Source organism: Podarcis tiliguerta (assembly GCF_965153285.1).
Source record: "Podarcis tiliguerta genome assembly, chromosome: 17".
In the NCBI taxonomy this organism is placed as follows: domain Eukaryota; kingdom Metazoa; phylum Chordata; class Lepidosauria; order Squamata; family Lacertidae; genus Podarcis; species Podarcis tiliguerta.
The window spans coordinates 26,320,798-26,343,690 of record NC_139550.1 but is presented as its reverse complement, the minus strand read 5'-3'; the positions used below and the strand labels follow the sequence as shown (position 1 = coordinate 26,343,690).

General features: G+C 45.9%; 1 protein-coding gene across 2 annotated transcripts in view; it reads right to left on the bottom strand.

The window, feature by feature from the left end:
- The window catches only part of ACER2 (alkaline ceramidase 2), a 130,213-nt gene that overhangs the window by 98,882 nt on the left and 8,438 nt on the right, over positions 1-22,893 (bottom strand). Inside the window, exons 2-6 of one of the 2 annotated variants that reach the window (XR_014506343.1) lie at positions 22,571-22,685; positions 21,532-21,673; positions 20,000-20,137; positions 18,754-18,891; positions 11,705-15,876 (exon numbers count right to left, since the gene is read on the bottom strand). Coding sequence is in view for 1 of the 2 variants with exons in the window: in XM_083420651.1 (XP_083276777.1) it covers positions 15,690-15,876; positions 18,754-18,891; positions 20,000-20,137; positions 21,532-21,673; positions 22,571-22,685 (720 nt within the window). In the remaining variant the exon portion in view is untranslated. Of the gene's footprint in view, positions 1-11,598; positions 15,877-18,753; positions 18,892-19,999; positions 20,138-21,531; positions 21,674-22,570; positions 22,686-22,893 lie in introns of those variants that run through there. The other variant, XM_083420651.1, reaches the window with a different exon arrangement.

The following is a 22,893-nucleotide window of genomic DNA, read 5'->3' as shown; positions in this document are numbered from 1 at the left end:
CAAGTTAATATCCGTACGTTGTGTTAAAATACCTGGGCTAGGATTCAAAGATCTGTTTGCCCATAAAGAGGGAGCTTTCACTTGTGTTTCACAAACATCTCTTCTGAAATGCAAATCGGTTGTGATAGGACACTGGGTGGGGAGGTTGTGGGGGAGGTCAGAGATTGCTCTGGAGGCCTCTAAGCCCTTGGACATACCCAAAGCACTTCTTTTTATCTTGGCCCTTTTTATCTTTGTTTGAAAAGTTAAAGTATAATTTGTTCATGCCCATAGAACAAGCACATCCAACTTGCAAGAGACTGTGATCTACTGTTGTTGAGTTTTTTTGGAGGGGGTGAGCTTTGGGGGGGGACGATCCACCATGATCAACCACAGACACCCCGCAATCGACTGGTAGATCGTGATCGACTGGTTGGACATGCCTGCCATAGCGGTCTTCAGCTTTCTTTTCAAAATGTCAGCTGTGAGGGCAGTTCCATCTATGGGCCGCTGTCACCAAGAACTCCCTATCTCATGCCACTGCCCTTCTGCCTTCTGCCATGGATGAAACGAAGAGCAGGGCATCTCCTGCCAATCGTAATCCCTGGGTCGGTTGGCAGTGAGTAAGATGATCCTCAGGTCCTTGAGTCCCGAGTCATTTAGAGCCTTTTATGCTAACAGCAAGACCATAAGCTGGTTCTGTGGAAAAACTGGTTGCAGTTCTTAAGCTGAACAATCCTTTGCATGATTAGCTGAGGAAAACTGTTTTTTTCTCTTCTTTTGCAGTTCAGTAGCTTCACTTCTAAAGGTAATGATGTAATGGCATTGATGAAGTTGGCATGTACTAACTTGCTTGAGTTGGGTGGGCTGACAAAACATCATAGATCATTTTTATCCAATAGCTGTTTGTAGCCTTTACTTGCAGATTCACACCTGCAATAAAGACATTGGGAGGGGGGAGAGAGAATTTGCATTTTGGGGTAGGAAGAAGCTGTACGGCACTTCATCTCTCAGGAATCAAAATCCACATTAAAATTGGAGCAGCTTCAGATGCAGGATTATGATTAAGGGTTTGGAATGCATGTCATAGGAAGAAAGGCCGCTGACTCAGAAGTAGGCTAGCTTTTCAAAAACACCATTTGGGGAGACAACTGTGCAGGAAGCTGTGGGGTGGGTGGTTCTGCAGAACAACACAGTGACATTTGGAGAGGGACAGAGAACCTTAGGAACAAACAGTTCCAACAAATGGCTGGAGCCTCCGTTTGGCAGAGATGCTCCTCGCAGAGTTCTGTGCTTTCCACCGCTCGGTTTCCATGGCTTCAGCATTCCTAGTTGTTTGGAAAGGTAAAAGTGCAATATTAGGTTATTAGAACCTTGTAGCACAAATCATTGGCATCATCAGCACATGAAGTGCAGCCACACATGTTTATTTGTGCCCTGATTACCCCCTTAGTGCTGTCAAGGCATAACTATGTATTTACAAGACACAATGGGAAGAATAACTCCATCAGGGCCTAGACCACTGAAAGCGTAGACAATCTCAGAAACCAGAATGGAGGCTTAGTTTCCAATAGTAGGACGTATGACTTCTCTTCTCTTAGTAACTCTTTGACCCTTCTCAGGAAAAAAAAGAGAGGCAAATTAACATAATTAATTCCAGTTGCAGAATTCAGCTTTTCTTGGCGCAGGACTTGAATTCCTTAGGCGCTTAATTAAAATTTGTTTTTAGCGCAGAGTACACAACAGCCCTGATGCTGTCTAATTCTGTGTAGTTATGAAACATCAGGCTGACCTCTGTTAATCCAAGACTTTGCCCAATACTTTCTTGGACATTTTAATATCAGTGAGATGACTGTATGCTTTTCAAAACTCCGTAGTCAGGTATGCCTGAGATCCTTTATAGATTACAGAAAGTAGTACTTCTCATAGATTAGGCTTGGTTGAATTTCACATCACCATTGTAAAGGGCTGCAGTTCCTGCTTTGAGAAGCACCAGTGAGATTTAAGTGGTGCATTGCTCTTGATAGCTTTCTCTGCAAATTTCTGGTCCTTCTGCAGTTAAAAATAAAATGTCCCCTGAGTGCTTCAGCTCCTGCTAGTTTAAACTAGTACCGACATCCCCATCAGAGCTGTAATACAAGTGAGGTTTTCTTTGCATGCAGACGGAAAAGCTTCTCTAGTGACGGTCACTTGAATGGATGTAGATGGCGATTTTGAATTAAGTTCGAAATGGTTAGATGTTAGGCGTTAAGTGCAGATTTCTCGTGTACAGAAACACATTCAGCTTGCATGTAAAGTGCGTGGACCCCAATGGAACTTGCGCCCAAACATGCTTCAGGTTCATTTAAACACACACACTTGGGCTGCAATCCTGTATCCTGGAAATGAGACCCGTGAGCCAGACTTGACTAAAAACTTGCAGTAGCGGCGCTGGCACAGTTGTGGTTCCCTCTTCTCCCTCTGTGTGCATCTGCCGCCGCCACCCTGCAAACATCTGTGATGTTTGGGAGAGCACAGCTGGCAAGAGGAACCCTTGTTCAGACCAGGCGACCGTAACAGTGCAACGTTGCGTTCGGTGCGACTGAATAGACCTGTACAAGGTTGCACTGTTAGATGCAAACACTAAGTAACGAGTAGATAAATAGGTTGTGCTGTGGCGGGAAGGTAAACTGCGTTTCCGTGCGCTCTGGTTTCCGCCACAGTGTTCCATTGTGCCAGAAGCGGTTTAGTCCTGCTGGCCACATGACCCGGAAAGCAGTCTGCAGACAAAGCCAGCTCCCTGAAGGCGACATGAGCGCCGCAACCCCTTAGTCGCCTTTGACGGGACCCAGCTATCCAGGGATCCTTTACCTTTTACCTTTAGGGTTGCACTGTTAGATGCAAAAACTAAGTAACAGGAATGGGTGCCCATAGGCTTATGTAGATAACACCTTTGCAACCTGCCCTGCTGCCTCAACAAGGCATTCCAAGCTGCAGGCAGCATTGAAACTCTGCAGTGTTTCTTAGCTATCATCAAAAAGCCAGATAAGAAACAGAACAAAGCAGCAGAACAAATCATTGTCAGACAGGAGCTTGCAGCATCGCAAAGCAACTGCAGGGCAACATGCACCAAACTATCTCACAGATGCCAATTAATCTATGCACAGTATAGAAAAACTGACACCCTGTTATATAAATATAAATTGATCCAATTTTTTGTGTGAGAAGTGATGGGGAAAGAGTATCAAACTGAAAATAAAGTAACTGATCCCTGATGGAGATGGAATGCGTTCCATCTTTCAGGTGTACAGGGAATTCTACACGGTTGCCTGTGATGGCTTTCCCCCAATTAAATTCTTAAGGGGGTGCTGTAAGCACTCCCTCTTTCCACCTCTTGGAGACCTCAGTAATAACAAAATGTGAAGCTTTGCGTTATTTCAGTCTGCCATAGACCCCTGAATTACCAGGGACGGGGGTGGCACTGTGGTCTAAACCGCTGAGCCTCTTGGGCTTGCCGATCCGAGGGTCAGCGGTTTGAATCTGCGCGACGGGGTGAGCTCCCGTTGCTCTGTTCCAGCTCCTGCCAACCTAGCAGTTCGAAAGCACGCCAGTGCAAGTAGATAAATAGGTACCACTGCAGCAGGAAGGTAAATGGTGTTTCCGTGCGCTCTGGTTTCCATCACAGTGTCCTGTTGCGCCAGAAGCGGTTTAGTCCTGCAGGCTACATGACCCCGAAGGCTGTCTGGGGGAAAATGCTGGCTCCCTTGGCCTGAAAGCAAGATGAGCGCCACAACCCCATAGTCGCCTTTGACTGGACTTAACAGTCCAGGGGTCTACCTTAGAGCCCTGAAGAATCACGTCATTCTGATTTGAAAAAGCGGGTTGTTAACAGTACTGCAGGGGGCCTCTGAAGGCTGCTGGTGTTCTGTAGATAGTGGCACTCAATGCGAATTGCATTTCTTTTTTAACAGGGAACATTGCCCACCAACCTAGGCAGCATGCCTTACACAGAGTTAGACCATTGGTCCATTTAGTTCAGTACTGTCTCTACTAGCTGACTGCACCTTCTTTGAGTTTCTTCCCTAGCCCTAACAAGAGATCCCAGGGATTGATCCTTCAACTTTATTCATACAAAGCAGAGGTTCCATGCAGTCCTTCTCCGGTGTAATTCCAAAAATTTGATTCTCCAAGTTCAGATTACCACCTTGATAGCAACTTTTTTTTGTTTTTAAGTTGATTTCAGAAATTAATATTGCAAAAGCCTCCAACATCACATTTAGTCATTGGGGGAATGACCTGGAAAGCTGTACCTGTGTCGTTCCACTGCTGCAGTTTGCAAATTACTTTTTCCAGAATAGCTCTACATACGTCAGTAGAACTACTTCTGAATAAGTATCCTGTAAATTGCAGTTCAGTAACAAATTTGCACTTTCTCAAGATCAGCCATTGATTGTGAAAACTTTGATAAAGCGTTATGAATGACAATCATATATTATTTTTTTAATAGAGTATTTTTTAAAAAATCCCAAGCAAGCAAACCCATGTTTCCTTTGTTACTTAGGGGGAGAGTATTGATTTCAAGCTGCTAATTATTTACTTATTTTAAAGAATTGTGTTTTGGTTTTTTTTTAAAAAAAAGAAATTAATATATGCAGGCCCAAAATAATAATTTATTTTTATGTGAATTTATTTATTGCTATTCCTCGAATGAAAATGGGACAAATGAATCAGTATTTTCTCTGTGAATAAAAAATTTGTACATAGTGTGAAAGCTCTTATTTGTACATAAGTGTTGCAGAAATATTCTTCTGAATGTATTTCTTCACTATAAGTACTGAATTTTAATTATAGTGACTCGTGTACACTTTTCCACAGCTACTCTGTGTTCCTGTAACTCCTCATAAGGCACCTTGTGTAACTTAAAAATCATATAAGTGTGGAAATAAATGAACAAATTTAAAACGTGAGCGACCTAAACAAGGCTGTGTTTTCTTTTTCTCCTCCAACTCCACCTCCCAAAGAACCTTGGGAGACATAGTTTGTACCACACAAAGCTACAGATCCCAGCAAACCTAACAAAGCCTAGGCTTCTTTGGGCAGAGGAGCAATGTGTCTTCTTAAATATATAAACTTTATTTAGAACTCTTTGCTGGAGGGAGTTTGGCACGAGGTTCCTGTTCTGGGCTCTGCCCCTGTACTGTTCATGACATAGCTCTCACCCCCCAGAGATAGTTGTCATCGCACCAAACACATCACCGAGATTTAAATTGGTACGTTTCCAATTATCGCTGTAGCAACTTCGGACCTAGATATTTTTAGATGAAAGCTGCTTAGCAGCAAGGAAGTCATATGGTAGTCTCTCAGCAAGATGCTTTTCTGTTTTTTGAAGCTAGTGGTCCCTCGAAAGTCCAGCAACTGTGCCCGTCTAGGTAGGCAAGGGAGTCTGGGTGCTCAAAGAGCTTGGCTTTCCCGCACTGCCCACTTCCTGCTGATGGCTTCAGCTAGTCAACAGTCAAAAATATCTATCAAAATAGCTTATTAAGTGCAAGGCTGCTCTGCCACCCTTAAGCTTCTCTCGCGACTTGAAGCCTGCCCCACAAGGCTTCCTGCTAGAGGCTTTAATGGAGGACAGGGGGCAGGTAGCAGACCAAAGGCAGAGAGTCTCAGCGAAGGAAATTTAGCCCCTCGAAAAAGCAGCTCTATCTCACCCAGATTAGCATTGGCAGGTGCCAGGAAGAGTGCGCCGGGCTCATATGGGACTGTGCCAGCACCTCTGTGTTTAGCAACAGGTGTGCTTGTGGCGATCACACAGGGTCCCCAGACGTTTCACCCTGTGCCACCACTTGATTTCTCGCTGCCACCACCCAGGCCCTACCTGGTACAATACTGAGTCCAGTCAGGTTTAAATTGGAACATAAACTTCTGTTTATTTATTGCAGTTTAACAAGCGTGTGGTTTCATAAACGGTATCGGTCAATTTCAATCATGGGGTGCCTATCCAGACCTATAACTTCCACTACCTGATCTCACTCACTAAACCACCTCTCAGATATTTACTTGTCTTCCTAGCTCCTAACTGTTCCTGACTCAACCTATTTCACTACACTAACTCAACCTACCCACAGACTCTATCCCAATTCACTCCCACTCCAACCAACCACCCAACTCCCAACGAACTCCCCTTTCACCCCTCCCAGAGCTGGTTTTATAGTCCCTCTGACTCCACCCCCGGGTTCTGATTGGGTAACTTGTTTAACTAATTCACCTCCAGCACTCTCATATGTTAACGTCACAGTGCTCAAGAGCACATGCAGGAAATCTGGTGATTTAAAGTCGGCAGTGTGACATGATGGCAACTCATAGCAGGAACTGAAGCATTTCGCAAGAGGTTGTAAGGGGGGGGAAGTAGTTTGGGGGGAGGCATTGACTAAGGAAGAGGGCTGCAGCTCATTATTGTTAAGACTTGTACAGCACAGGGTTAATTAGCTCCTTTGCCAATTTCAGTCTCGTGCCTGCATCAGTTACTGTACAAAAATTGACGTGCAATTATTACAAAGACAAGGGTTTGTTTTTTTAAAAAAAGAGCTGAGCTAAGAGATGATAGTGTTGTTTCCAGCTTCTTAACAATTTCAGCAAATGTGTTTTGTCAATTTTTACATGTTCGATAGTACATTCTCTGGCAAACTCTATTGTCGTGTTCCTTAGCACCTGTTCTTGCAACTACAAGTGTTAAAAACAAACAAAAATATGTATATGGTGGGTCCTAAAAATAAAGTGTCAAAAACCAAGGTAAAAAGGTACATATTCAGCAAACATATTGTCCATTCAAGGCCTGTGATATGAGGAGAGTATTTGAGGGGGCCCGATGAGCATGTGAATCAACCCAGGCAGGAAGAACTTTGCTCTCTTTGCGATCAGTTGTTCCAAACACTTGAATCAACTCACTGGTGGGACACACAGACTATGCACATAAGTCATAAGCCTTCACCATATATAGAGAATTCTAGAACTGTAGAGTTGGAAGGGACTATGAGGAATTATTTTGCCCCATGTGGGACTCAAACCCACAACCCTGAGATTAAGAGCCTCATGCTCTGCCCGCTGAGCTATCCTACCAGAATATGCGCCAACAGTGATCAAGAGAAAGAAAGAAAGCATTGGGGGAATGAGATGGTGGTGTGCCAAGATTTGGGGCTCGGGGGGAATACATAGACCAGGACCTAGTCTCGTTTGAAGCTTGGTGTTTAAATAAAATAGATAAAGCAATTCGGTTGCTATGCACCCAAGTAGCAAATAAGGCATTCATCATTTAAGTGGGACTAAAGAAGGAAATGATTGATAGGTTCAGGCAAGTAGGAAAATAAGTGAGCAAATTATGTAAGAGATTACACACAGAAGTAGCAGTGCCATTCTATGTACGTCTACTCTGAAGCAAGTCACACGGGGGTCATTTTGACTTACTCCCACACAACATAGGCTCTGTGGACTTAAATGGCTAATGGACAGACAGGAACGGCAATCCCCTGGGAGCAGATCTCACTGAACACAGCTGGACTTGCTTCTGAGTAGACATACCTAATATTTCACTGTAAAGGCTTTACTGTCGCAACAAACTTTAGCATCCACTTGCGTAATTTACAGAAGTGTCTCCTTGGTGCAAAATGGACCAGAAATTACTTGGTGCTAAGTCTGTGTAGCGCAATTGCGGGTGGCGCTGTGGGTTAAACCACAGAGCCTAGGACTTGCCGATCAGAAGGTCGGCGGTTCGAATTCCCGTGACGGGGTGAGCTCCCGTTGCTCGGTCCCTGCTCCTGCCAACCTAGCAGTTCGAAAGCACGTCAAAGTGCAAGTAGATAAATAGGTACCGCTCTGGTGGGAAGGTAAACGGTGTTTCCGTGCGCTGCTCTGCTTCGCCAGAAGCGGCTTAGTCATGCTGGCCACATGACCCGGAAGCTGTACGCCGGCTCCATCGGCTAATAAAGCAAGATGAGAACCGCAACCCCAGAGTCGGTCACGACTGGACCTAATGGTCAGGGGTCCCTTTACCTTTATGTCTGTGTAGTGCAATTGCCAGTTACAAATCACAGCGTCCAACTCTGCTGGTTTTTACATTCTTTGGGCTGCGGACACAGTTTGACGTTCCCCCTTCTGACTGAGCGGCTCTGTGAAGTCTCCCACCACATTGGGCAAATAAGCTTTTTCCATTCTAAAGCTACGGTTTCGTTTGCGAGGAAATCCATCTACACCTGTCAGTCACAATTTAGGAAACAGCACAGGCTGAGATAACAGCACTGAGAACTGGGAGGACTGCAGATGGAGCTGCCCTCTCTGACTGGCTAAGCAAGGTCTGAGGTAAAGCTTGTTTCATTAACTCAGAGCCCTCTTTCTCACGCACAGCCGCCGCGCACAGGGAGAAGCCATGTGCCGTCCACCTTGTGAGCGGCTCTTGCATGGAGCCGGACATCTCTCAGTGGCAGGAACCTGATGCAAGCGTCTTTATATATCCTTAAACCTCTTACCAGAGCACCTTTCTTGGACGAGGGCAGCTCTGCGCAAGGTACAGAATGGGCTGGTGCTTCTGATGAAAGGTAGTGGAAGAGTTATGGACTGCCACAGAACCACTGAAAGCAAGGCAGACAAATGCAAAAACATACATATACACAGAGAACAAGTCTTCCTGTTCCTTAACTAAGTAATTAATTTAATTTATTTTATTTTATAATATTTATTCAATTTCATCAATAGACATAAGAAAAAAGAAAATATACAACAACACAATTGAAAAGTGAAAAAGAAGAAAAAATAGCAAACAAGATACCTAAACAGAAAAAAAATTTCAATTAATTCATTAAAATGCATTTTCATAAACATTTTGGTTGACTTCCTCTAATCTCCTCCATCTGAATTTCCTCTTAATATGAATGTAGCAGTTTCCAATATATTATTTCATAAAACAGTATTGCAGTCATGTTCCAATTTCTTTACCTTTCTTATAATACATTTTCTTATTTATATATTTAAATCTAATTTAATCCTAGGCCTGATTGGTTCTTTCAAGTGATTACATATCTTTAATATTAGAATATTCGTTCAAATAGTCTTTAAATTTCTTCCAGTCTTCTTGGTATTCCTCTTCTTTCTGGTCGCAGATTCTCCCGGTGAGATCAGCCAGCTCCATAAATTCCATCATCTTCATCTGCCATTCTTCTACCGTTGGTAATTCTTGTGTTTCCCATTTTCTGGCTATTAAAATCCTAGCAGCAATTAAGTAATTAATTTAATGCAGGGCTGCAATATTTAAGCGGCAGTTACAGTGCTTAGTTGAAGAATCAGATTTTTTATTATTATTTTTAAGCGTCCGTAATTAATTGGGCAATTGACTTTTAAAACACTGGCCTTTTTTTTTATCACAAGCACTTGCAAGAGGTGCCCCAATGTTTTTTGGTGCAGGGGAACCTTTAAGACGTCAAAGAAACTGTCGTGGGTAGTTTCACAGGAGGAAAAATCGGCAGTGCTCAGTCAGGACCACTGCCCCAAACAGGTAAAACACCTAAGCACACCCCAAAACAATAGAAAAGGGCAGGGGTCCCTCAAAGCGGGTAAGCCTTTCAGCAACAAAAATAAATGAAAAAACAAACCCAAATGGGGAGGGGGCCACGTTGGTCCCAGGTAAATCTGCCCTGGTGGTCCTAGATGAGCGGCATAGGTGCAAACTCCTATTGGCTCAACTGTTTTGCAGCCTCCCCCAAAAAATTTTGGTATGTTGTCATCATCACAGGTAAGGGGGACTAACTTTGGGTTCAATCAAGAGGGCTACATTGGCTTAGGCAAGGGGGTGGGTCCCTCCTTGATTTCTGCCCACTGTGACTTACAGATGTAGCTCCTCACACTATACCTCACAGCCTCAGGATCAGCTGGGGCAGGTGGGGGGGCAGTAGGTCCAGGAAAGTCCCATGTCACAGCCATAGAATCATAAGAGCTGGAATTATTATTATTATTATTATTATTATTATTATTATTATTATTATTTATACCCTGCCCATCTGGCTGAGTTTCCCCAGCCACTCTGGGTGGCTTCCAATCGAGTGTTAAAAACAATACAGCATTAAATATTAAAAACTTCCCTAAACAGGGCTGCCTTCAGATGTCTTCTAAAAGTCAGATAGTTGTTTATTTCCTTGACATTTGATGGGAGGGTGTTCCACAGGGCGGGCGCCACTACTGAGAAGGCCCTCTGTCTGATTCCCTGTAACCTCACTTCTCGCAATGAGGGAACCGCCAGAAGGCCCTCAGAGCTGGACCTCAGTGTCCAGGCTGAGAGACACAGAGCGTCAAGAGTGTCATCTTGACCACACACACACACACCTCGCAATGCAAGCATACCTTAATGAATTTCAAGTAACAGAGGCAGAAGAAAAATGGTTCCACTGCTTTGCTATGGAGAAACCTCTTTGTGACATGCTGCCAAGTTTCTGCAGAGTTTCTCGCCTGCATTAAGTTCACACTGTTAGGTCAATGCTGCCCCCGTGTGGAACTAGATGCCACAGTGAGAGATTTCCCCCAATTCTCTCCAATAAGAGATACAGCGGTACCTTGGTTCTCAAATGCCTTGGTACTCAAACAACTTGGAACCCAAACACTGCAAACCCGGAAGTGTTCCAGTTTGCGAATGTTTTTCGGAAGCCGAACATGCTCCGTTTTGAGTGTTACACTTCCAATCTGAGTGCCACACTTCCAATTTGAGTGTTACGCTGAGGTCTGTCTGTATTTGTTATTTATTTTGGTGTGTGTGTGTGTGTGTGTGTGTGTGACTGTGGAACCCAGTTCAGCTACTGATTGATTGTGCATGGTCTATTGCTTTCATTGTATGGTTCAATGGTCTCGTTAGACAATAAAGTTCATGTTAAATTGCTGTTTTAAGGGTTGTTTTTAGAAGTCTGGAAGGGATTAATCTGTTTTGCATTACTTTCTATGCAAAAGCATGCCTTGGTTTTGGAACGCTTTGGTTTTGGAACGGAATTTCCGGAACGGATTAAGTTTGAGAACCAAGGGACCACTGTACTTCATAAAGGAAATCATATCCTCCAGCATTTCTCCAATGAAAATAAGGATGTGCTAAGTAAGGAAAAGTGGGGCATTCAAATCAGAAATTGGAGTGGCTTCTGTAAATTCAGGACTGTCCCTGGAAAATAGGGACACTTTGAGGGTCTGGGAAAGCCAAATAAGTTTGTGAAACTGTAATCTCTCCCCAGTTCCAAAGTGGATCAAAATAAAAAGTCTGAAAGCAAAATTCCAAATACTGAAAAAAATGTGACTTTTACAGAAACGTTTAATTTTTTTCCAAGTACTGGTTTTTTCCTTTTGCAGAAAAAATAATAAGAAGTTCAGAGCTTTCTGCAAACCTATCGGTAACCTCTGCCTGACCCCTCTGCAGTTACCTCCATTAATACTGCTCAAAATACTACATCTCTGTAATGGAAAGGATACCTGCTATATTAGAAAGAAGAACTATATACATTTCAGCCTGTTTCAGGCTACAGAAAGGGGCATTGCATTGGCTTCCCTGTTCTATAGATGGCGACGGAAATTACTAACGGTTCTTTCCGTCACAGCCTCTATTAAACCCATTCTTTTCAGAGAGAAGTTCCAAAGGAAAGATTTTATTGCAGTACACAGTGAAGAAGATTTAACACTGAACATTTTACTAAATCATACACAAAGGAATTAAAAGCTTGCTAGGTTTTACATGAAACTTGCTCACTTTTAAAACGCTAGCTAGGTTGCATTCTTGTCAAGTGGTACCATCCCATGAGTTGCGTTGAGTCCTTAAGCAATTCACGGTATATGGTTTGTGTGTGTGTATTTTAACATCCGCAGAAAACCAAAACACACGTTGAGGGTTAACACTGTACTGGTGTATTATCACGAATTTCCTAAGCTTAAAAACAAAAACGAAGACAGACGGTGGTAACCCTGAAAACCCTAATAAACATAAAATAAATTGGAGCAGAGAAGTGCAAAGAAAGGAAATAGGGAAAAGGGGTGCACATTCCTATCTAGGCTCTTCTGCATGAAAATCTTTTGAGGTCAGCCAGAGCCAAAGCCTTTTAGTTTGAAATGGGCCTTGCCGTGGGTTTTCCGAGCCAGAAGTGGGGGAGTCTGTCTCATGTGCCAATGCCACACATCTGACGATGAGGTAAGCCATGCTCCTGTCCCATCAAAACATGGAGGTACCACCTGGGCCAGTTAGGTGGCCCATCAGAAATCAAGTTTGAGCTCTCAGCTTATTGAGTTAGAGGGACCATATCTCAGCTTAATAAGCCACTGAGCGTGAACTTTTGTGTACATCAGAAAACAAACCAAGCCATCTTCCACCGCTCTTTGTTGGAACCGGGGAGCCATGGTTAGTGAGTAGCATCTGCCCAAGCCAGGCATTGAAGCCAGCTTCAAATGGTGGTTTAATACCCCGGCTCCTTCAAAGTGTTAACCATAATTTTTCCTGGTTTGGACAAATGAGGAAACTATGGTTAATTGGAAGGCTACCTGCTCCGTTTCCTAGTTCTTGTGAAGGGAGAAGGCAGGAAGCACCTACACAACATTAAAACTGCTTTGTCATTAAGCTTTATATGGAGTTGGGTAAAATTAAAAAGCTAAATTTTGGGGTTAGAATACAGTTTAGAACAAGGTATGTTATACCTGGAGTTGGGACCCAAAAAAATGATGTATCTCTCCAAAGCAGCTAGATTCTCTGAGGTCTATATTAATCGTCATGCTTTCTGGTCAGATGTTATAGATTGTGCCAATGGCTCATGCAACATTTGCATCATGCTGTCCTAAAAGTTGAAACAGCTTTCATGAATTCAGCTTGTGAACCACAGTCTTCGCTGTTGTTGAAACTGCAACCTCCTTAAAACTAAAACAGGTGCCAGAATATTAGTGCTCTCTAAAACTCTGTCATGGCAACATGTGGCAAAAAACAACAACCCCATATTTGACAGCTAAACTTCAACCTTTCAGAGTTCATTTATTTGCTCGCAAAGAGCCGGGGATTTAAATGCAGATTAAAAGGTAAATCGGTTTTTCAAAAAATCTGGTGGCTTATTGTTACATTAATCTCTTTCCAAGAACTCAATGCATTTTTCAGTTGCTACCAAAAGGGAACTGAAGGTGGGATAATAAAGCCACGTTCAGTCATTTCAATCAGTACTTGGGGCACAATTAGCTAAATGTGGATTTTATTTTATTTTTTATTTGTTTTAACATCTCATTTCATTGGTGGGGATTAATCTATTAAAAATCAAGGCCAATATGTCTCAACAGAAACAGCAGCCAGAAAAGTGTGCATCATGATATATACATATATGTTAATTATATGTTAATAATGAAGTGTTTAATTGGTTAATTGCTTCCTTGCCCACAATCACCTAACAGTGTTTTTTTTAGTCTGCTTATTGTCATAGATTGACAAACAGCCCCAAATAATAAGGATGAAGCTCAGAGCTCAAGCAAATAGATCGGAATCTGAAGGTTCATTCTTAGATCTTGCAATTCAAATCTCTCAATGGAAGGAGAGATTTTCATGCATTTAGAGCTTTTAACCTACCATCCCATTTTCCAGCCCAACTGAATTCACGCAGAGTAGACCCACTGAAATGAATGGGCCTAAGTTAGTAATACCAGTTGGTTTTAATGGGACACCTCTGAGTAGGACTAATATTGAATACCTTATTCACACTGCCCTCAAAGGCCCAACCTTATAAAGAGCACCTATGGCTGATCTCCACTTCCATTGCCAACTCAACCCAGATTTCTGCTGCGATAACTTGAAAAGCAGGAGGTCATTGACAAACACATGATGTCTAAGGGTTGTACAAGGCAGCCAGCATTCCAACTGGGGAAGGTTCGAGGGGTGGGGGGAGAAAAAGGTCTGTCCCAGGACCCCCAGCCCCCTGGCACTGCCAAACCACCTCCACCACCAAGTGCCACAGCTCTGCTTAAAATGGTGGTTGAGCAATGCAGTCACGCCAATGGATTGGAGGCATCTCTCCCGAGGCATCTTCCACACCGCCAGCCTCGTAGTCCTGAGTAAAGAGAGGGGATCCGAGGTGGCAACTGCGAATTTGCACAAATTCAAGGCCTTCTACGGAAGCCTGGGAGATGAACATCACAAAAAGGTAAGTGGAAAAAAGCTCCTTCCTCTGAATAGGGTTGTAAAGACTGCAGAGAGAATAATTGGGTGCACTCTTCCCACCTTGGATCAAACCGATGCTTCCAGGTGCCATAAGAAAGCTGCAGAGATAGTGCAGGATGGTGCCCACCCTGGAAATGATCTCTTTCAGCTTCTGCCTTCTGGGTTATAAAGACTAGGACTAGCCGCCTGAGAAACAGTTTCTACCCAAATGCAATTTTGGTTTTAAACGCAGTGTAGAGAGTCTCTATGGGAGTATATTGTATTTAAAAATGGGGTATCAGAGTTTTTAGGGGGCTAACCAGGTTGGGACAGCTGGGATAGCAGGCTTGTTGGGTTTTGAATGTTTTATGTAGATTTTTCAATTTCGTTGTTCTGTATGGGACAATGACAATAAAGATTATCGTATAGATGCACGCGAGTTTTGTTTTTTTCCTTCAAGTGGCAACTAATGGCAAGTGGCCACTAGATAATCACACTGCCAAGTAAGGGGGACAATGGACAAGACAGGGGCAACCTGGGCTGGCTTGTTCCTATGCCGTAAGCAGCAGCCTGATCTGCAGAAATCAACAAGGGAGGGGTTCACAGCACCGACTCAGCTGCCATTCTTAAGTTGGCAATTCCCAGTGAGAATGAGTTTACCATAGTACAACAGGAGGAGACCTAGAGCAGAACAGTCTCAGTGCTAAGCCTACAAACTACTAAATCAAGCAACTGAGAAGAAAAGCCGGCTTCTCAAAACATATTTCCTTGTGAATCCCTGCCTCCCCCCCTCCAAAAAACCCAACAACAACTTCTGACTAGATTGGCTAGAAATATATTTTGTCCTTGAAGATGCCGTCGGTATAAATATCCTCCCAAGTTTGTGAGAGAGGCGATAGTGGTAGAACTACAAAGCAAACCTTTCAAAAGCCTTCAGTAACAGCTGGATCCTGTGGTTACTTCACAACGAAAGATTGCCTCTATAATACTCTCTCGGAGGTGACCGGAGGGGTTTTGTCAGGAGCTGGGCTTTATGGGAAATCGCGTGGCATTGTCAAAGTTGACATGCTGTGATGTCAGAGCATTCTGGGCGCCCCTGCCCTGCAAGAGCAGCTGGCAGCCGATTAAAAGGGAGGCAGAGTTCAATTGTGGAAGACGCCACACATTTTGTAGGGGGAGGTAGGTGGTTGAGGGAGGGGGAAAAGAGCTTGGCGCCTTTTCAACAACAACCGCACATCTCCCACGATGTCTAGTTCCAGCTAGAGAACGCTATGCAAAACGCACACGGCAAAGCATTGCCAGTACTATAATTCAAGACTTCTAATGGGGGGGAAACTCCAGTTCTGCCAAAACCACGGAGAAGGGGTGCAAAAGAGTTGCCATTGCTGCTCGCTCCTGAGAACTTTGCTTGGGAGCCAGAGAGAGGGGTGGGAGGCAGGAAAAACGCAGCTCACACCCTCGTGGTTCCCTTTGCAGAACCGCAGTTTGTAAAGAGACAGAGGGAGAAAGGCACAGGTCTCGTTCTCTGGCCTCTCCTCCTGCAGGTTAGAACCGTCGAACATCATGTGATCTTCAGGGGCGATTTCTTGTGCGCGCAGAGGAGGGAGACGTAAGGGACGCCGATGAACGCCCACTTCTCGCTGGGCCAGAACTTAATGACCGGGCCCTGCTCAGGGATCTCTGAGACGGCATCGAAGTAGGCGAAGCACACACAGCCCAGGTAAGCGGCAATGCAAATGAGGATGTGCCTGAGGGGGCAGAACAGAAACAGAGGAGGGTGAGTACAGCTTGCTCCTCACCACCAGCATGCAACCGATATTCATCATCATCATCATCATCATCATCATCATCATCATAATGGGCAGCTAACACCAATAAAATCACAGTAATTACATAATAGGGGGGAAAGAGAGAGTTTATTTGTAATATGTATGTATTAATGTTGAATTAAGGGACGCGGGTGGCGCTGTGGGTAAAACCTCAGCGCCTAGGACTTGCCGATCGCATGGTCGACGGTTCGAATCCCCGCGGCGGGGTGAGCTCCTGTCTTTCGGTCCCAGCTCCTGCCCACCTAGCAGTTCGAAAGCACCCCTAAGTGCAAGTAGATAAATAGGTACCGCTTTATAGCGGGAAGGTAAACGGCATTTCCGTGTGCTGCACTGGTGCCGGCTCGCCAGAGCAGCTTCGTCACGCTGGCCACGTGACCCGGAAGTGTCTCCAGACGGCGCTGGCCCCCGGCCTCTTAAGTGAGATGGGCGCACAACCCTAGAGTCGGACACGACTGGCCCGTACGGGCAGGGGTACCTTTACCTTTACTAATGTTGAATTATTTTAATAATAAAATATTTGTCAAAACTTTTTTTAAAAAAAATCACAGTAAAAACATAATGGGGGGGGCAATTTAAAATAGAGGTTCAAATGCAATTTAAAATGCAGCCTCATTTTAGAAGTAACCGATAGATCAAAACCATAAAGGGAGGGCAGCATAAGGGTCAGATTGAGTCCAAACCAAAGAGCAGGCAGAAAAGCTCTGCTTGATTTCCTTGCAAATCTGAAAAGAAGGAACCGTGCGTTAGGCCTTGGCGATGTATCGATACATTGTCTAGGGCCGGATTGAGGGCCAGATTGCGCTGGGGTTTTAACCTGGCCATATATTGGGGGGGGGGGGCTTCCCTGCAGGCCGTCACCTTTGATTCCTTCTCCTGCTGAGCAGGCAGGCTGAGTGCTTCCTCCATGCGCTGGGTGCTGGCAGAAGCTTCACTCCAGTGCCTTGTGAAAGAGCATCTCCATATACCTGAAGGAGCATCTCCACCCCCATCGTTCAGCCCAGACACTGAGGTCCAGCTCTGAGGGCCTTCTGGCAATTCCCTCACTGAGAGAAGTGAAGTTACTAGGAACCAGGCAGAGGGTCTTCTTGGTGGTGGCACTCGCCTCCCGTCAGATGTCAAGGAGCTTCACAATATTCCAATATACCTGAAGGAGCGTTTCCACCCCCCATCGTTCAGCCTGGACACTGAGGTCCTGCTCTGAGGGCCTTCTGGCAGATCCCTCCCTGCGAGAAGCGAGGTTACAGGGAACCAGGCAGAGGGCCTTCTCGGTGGTGGCGCCCGCCCTGTGGAACACCCTCCCGCCAGATGTCAGGGAGATAAACAACTAAATGACTTTTAGAAGACATCTGAAGGCAGCCCTGTTTAGGGAAGCTTTTAATGTTTGAAGTTTTATCGTGTTTTTAATATTCTGTTGGGAGCCGCCCAGAGTGGCTGGGGAAACCTAGACAGATGGACAGGGTATAAATAATAAATTATTATAATAATATTATTGTTGTGAGGCTGGGGCTCCTCCCTCCACAGGCCAGGTGCTGGCGGGAGCAGCAGCAGTTCCGCCCTGGTGCCTCGCACTCCTTCCTTTTTGACATCGTGATATATCACTATATCACGATGTTCAGCTGGTGATCATCATGAGGCTGAAACAGGAGATGTCAGGGACTGAACCGGGGACCTTAGGCAGGCAAAAGATGCGCTTTGCCCCAAGCACAGGGCTGTTTCCTTAGAAATGTAAATGCAGTATTAAGGCAACAAAACGTTTTTTTCACTCCCAACACACATTTTTGTAAAAACAACAGAGTTGAATGCCTGTAGTGCCTGGATCAGCCTTCACAGACTACACTGAGAACTCAGACCAGCTTTAACAAACATGGTGCCCTCTAGTGTGTGGGGCTGGGGGGGGCCGATGGGCATCGGGGAGGCGGGTACCACGTTGGTCAGGGGTCAGCAAACTTACCGCACCTCAAGCTGGTGGTTTCCAGCGCTGATCGCACTATGGGCCGGAGGGCGAGGGAGCACATGCCCATACGCATGCGCACAAGCTATTTCCGGCGCACTTCTGAGTCCGAGGAGCACCGGAAATAGCTTGTGAGCATGTGCGTGGGCCTCCCCCAACCTGGATGTGCACCAGAAATAATGCTTGCGCATGCGCACAAGCTATTGTCAGTGTTCCTCCGACCCAGAAGTGGGCAGCTGCACAGAGCAGCGCCGGTAAGAGCAGGCAGTGGCGTAGCGTGGGGGGTGCAGGGGGGGCCGGCCGCACCGGGCGCAACATCTGGGGGGGGCGCACTCGCACTCGCAGCTCTCTGCCCCTACCTGGCTTGCTCACTCTCTCTCACTGCAGTGCTGGCTGTGCGAATCCGATCCGAGCCGCCGGGTCGCCGCCCACTGTGGAGGGGAGGGTGCCAGGCGTGCGGTGCGGTGCGGAGAGAGAGCGAGGGACTATCTGGGGGAGGGAGAGTGCACCGGGGGGGGGCGCAAATTACTTGCCTTGCCCCAGGTTAGGGGGCACAAATTACTTGCCTTGCCCCGGGTGCTGACAACCCACGCTACGCCACTGAGAGCAGGTGGTGGTAGCGGGTGGCAGGGGTTGCCATAGGCCAGATAAACAAGTCCCTCAGGCCTTATCTGGCCCGTGGGCCTTAGTTTGGGGACCCCTGATGTTGGTGAAGGGTGGTCTGAGTTTTCTATATAGTCTCTTCATCCAACAAATATGGCAAGATGTAATACTGGGAAACGGAGGGCAGAGAGAGGGGGGCGGGAATTGTGGTAAGGACTGGAATCCGAACACGATGGACTCACCATACGCAGTGCAAATATGGGAAGTTGAATGATGACCAGATCTCACAAAATGCTTTGTCGCTGATCCAACAAAAAAGCGCCAAAGTCCACCAGAGGCCAGAAAATAGTCCCAGCTTGTACACTCGCACGTTGTCGCATCTGAAAGCCAAGCCAGGAGATCAATGAAAGCACAGCAACAGAATGACATCTGACCCAAGATTAAGAACTGAACAAAACTCAGAGGTGATAAGCTTTGTACATTTGGGGGCAACATTTGCATACACCCTCCTTGCCCCGAGGCAGGTCATGTCATGAAAACAAATATCAAGGGCATCGTCTAAAAGCACTCTTTAAAAAAACAACAAGCATGTGGCCCAGAAAAAGCCATGAGCCAAAAGCAAATTAAGGCTTACAACTAAACACAGAAAGTCTAAGCCACTTTTAGAGGCATCCAAGCTGATGCCCGTCATTGCGCACGGCAGGAGCGAATGCCATGGATTGCATGTTCCCGTGTGAAGTGGTACTTTGATTTCGTCTTCCTGCTTTCCCCACAACACTGTTGCAAGAAGGATTGGCGGTACGTTAGGGTGTGTTACACCTGCCCGAGGGGTCCTTATCCCAGCGCAGTTCCACTGGCATTTCTGGTTTCCAAATAAATGAGACCAGTCAGATGGTGACTAACAGTCAGGCACTGGGACGCGGGTGGCGCTGTGGGTTAAGCCACAGAGCCTCTTGGGCTTGCCGATCAGAAGGTCGGCAGTTCAAATCCCCATGACGGGGTGAGCTCCCGTTGCTCGGTCCCTGCTCCTGCCCACCTAGCAGTTCGAAAGCACCTCAAAGTGCAAGTAGATAAATGGGTGCTGCTCCAGCAGGAAGGTAAACGGCGTTTCCGTGCGCTGCTCTGGTTTTGCCAGAAGCAGCTTAGTCATGCTGGCCACATGACCCGGAAGCTGTACGCAGGCTCCCTCGGCCAATAAAGCGAGATGAGCGCCGCAACCCGAGTCGGTCATGACCGGACCTTATGGTTAGGGGTCCCTTTACCTTTAGGGCCATCAATTACCATATAGCATATACTCAACACAAAAAACAGCGCCAATTTGTTGTGGACAAAGGACAGCTGGACATAGAAAGGGCCCCATTACCTTCAGGAGCTGAGGGCCTCATCAAATCTAAATCTGGCCCTGCACACACTCAGAAGGTGTTTGCTCCAAACGGCAAGCAAGTATTCAAACAGAAGATCTATTTTGTCACAGCGACAGACACCCACCTTTTCAGCTCTGCGACAAGCAAGGCACTGCAGGGAAGACCCAACGTCATCAGCGAGATGTTATTGATGGCAGGCTTAATGAAGGCGAGGCAGGTGGTGACCCCAGAGAGGATGCCCACTGCTGCCTTAAATCGGCCCCTGGATTATTATTTTTAAAAAAGAGTCAGCATCATTAAACCTTCTATTGGCACTACATACAAACTTCCAAAACAAATCAATGCAGAATTTCCACTTCCCCAGTGGCACAAAACATTTACTAAAAGAAAGGAGGCAGAACAGTCTATGGTCACATCTCTTGGTCTCCAGGGAGATCAGACGTCTGCAGTGTATTTCGACGACAAAAAACCAAATGGAGATATTTAGGCACTAACTTGGTGAGCTCCTGATTATTCCCCAGTAATAGAAAATGTATGACCTCTGACTCTGGTTTCTATTTGGGGATACAGAGTTGATCTAGAAATTGCTGGCGGAGATCAGCATATAGTTTACAATTAAGAACCATGTGCGTAAGGGTTTCCACCAGGTGGTCTTCACCTGGGCAAGTCCTTTCTCCTTCCACCCTGCCTGAGAACCTTCCCCAAAGGAGGTTTGATGGATTTGAATTAAACCTGGCCAGCGAAAATGCCCTCCTTTCTTGAGGGTTAAGCAGAAATTCAAGGTAATTGTGTTAGTTTCATGTGCCCAAGAAAGTTGAAAATAAAGAGGGGGACATGTTTTCTCTGCTGCTACGGTTAGTTCTTGGCTTTCAATATCCCACAACCTAGTTTTTATTATAGCCTTGGCAGATGGCAAATTTAAAGGTGATGTCAGAATCTCTGGGTTACAGGCCTTTCTGGTTCTCTCCTGCCCTCTTCCGAGGAGAAGGGCACGGTGCTATTAATGCAGCCCACTCTTTAAAGGCCAGCTGTGATGGCCTGGGATTCGGACTCGGAGGCTGAACCTGAGGAATCCCAGCCTGCACAGGAGTTCCCGCCTCCAGAACCAGCTGAGCCGGGGCTGGGGCATGAGCCTGAAGGGTCACCTGTGCTGGATCCTCAGGTGCAGGCACCAGCTGAGTCTGCTCTGGCCCCTGAGGTGATGGAGGACCTATTGCCTGTAGGTGCTCCACTTTCAGCCCCGTCAGGGGAGGCTGAGGTTGCCTCTGGGTCCGGTAACCCTCCAGCCTCTCCTGAGCTGCAGAGGCTCAGGGCAGAGAGGCGGAGGGAACAAAGTTCCCCCAGGAAGAGTGCTCACCTCCAGGCCAGGAGAGGCGAGTCACCAGAAGATCGGGGCCACCCTATGCCTCAGGGCAGATAAAAGCCGGCCAGCCCCAGTCCCAAGTTGCGGGAGCAACATTGTTGGGAGCCTGTTCCTGCCCGCACCCTGTCCTGCTCTTCTGCCAGAGTTCCTGACCTCGCCCGACTCCCTGCCTTGGACCCAGCTTCAGCTTTGATGGACAGCCTCCATACCACACCCTCGACCTTGGACTGGACTCGGACCTCGCCACACGGTTAACCCTCGGGACCAGCACACCAGCGCTTAAGAGACATTACCTGTCGTTCCTGAACATTTTGGGAAGATATCTTCTGGGAAACCACAGAGCCAGAGCACACATCAAAACCCAGAGTATAGCGAGTTCGTCAAGCATTTGACCCAGGAAACTGAGCGTGGCGTGGAAGTAGACAGATCCAATTCCTGGAGGGGGGACACATTCAGAATCAAGAGGTCATTACAGCACAGTTCAAACTTTCCTCTTCTCTTCTCGGCGAGATTCAACAACAGCCCGGCGGCTTTGCACAGACAAGTGTCTGAAAATTGAATGCAAGCAACCAAGCACACGGCGAAGAGCTAGATTTTGAAGATCGAAACCCACTCCCAAAAGCTTCAAAATTAACTTTAGAGCAAAGTATTTGTGGGAGACTTCAGTGGGGAGGGGTTTTGTTTGCACAGTCAGTTATCTCATTGCAGAACTTAATTGAGAAACTGTGAGGATGTGTTAAAATAGATATCTATATATATGAAGGTGCAAAAAGGAAATCAGCTGATGAGTAGTTCAGGGCCTGACTGAGCAAACAGGGCTGGCCTACTACTCTTTGAGGTAAGTAAAATAATACGCACTGCCCTTCCTCTCGAGACCATTAAGACCAGAACCGAAACCAACCTTACAGACAGGGACTTAATCTGCATATTAGCAGAAATGGGTCACTGGCAACAGACTTCTTTATACTTATTGGATGTCTGCCAGAAAGGCTAAATCCAGATTAAATGGAGGGTGGATAAAACTTGTCGGCTTGAGGAGAAGCCATCCCAGCATAAGAATCCAACTGGAAGCACCATGACATATCCCACAATGCTCGTAATAATGAAAAACTACCTTATTTAATACATAGCAGGGGAAACTCAGAGGCTCAAAATGGCACCCAACTTCCAATATTTTATTTTGGGAGTGTACTGTACTTCTGAATTCGGGCACATTCTCCAAGCACCTTATTTGTTGTCCACCCCCACCCCGGTGCACCTTGTTTTCAAATAATAAATAAATATAATTTCTCAGAATTTCAGGTCACATAGGACAGACACAGAAGGACTTACCAACCACCACAAGGAGGGTCCATATTAAATATATTCCGCTGTTGAAGCAGGTTGCATATTGTCGGAATAAGCACATACATATGGGTGGCAAAACAAAAAATAAGATGTTGCTTATCTAAGGGGGGAAACGGGAAAAAAAATTTAAATAAGCAGAAAGGAATGATTAAATAAAGTGGTATTTTACAAAACCGAAACAAAAAATGTTAGGGGAGGGAGAGGGATTTTGCACAACGGAGTAAGCTTAGCACTTTCCCAGGCAAATATCTGGATAAGAGGAGGCAGAAATAAAAACATCTCCCCCACCCCCCAAGACTCCATCCCTG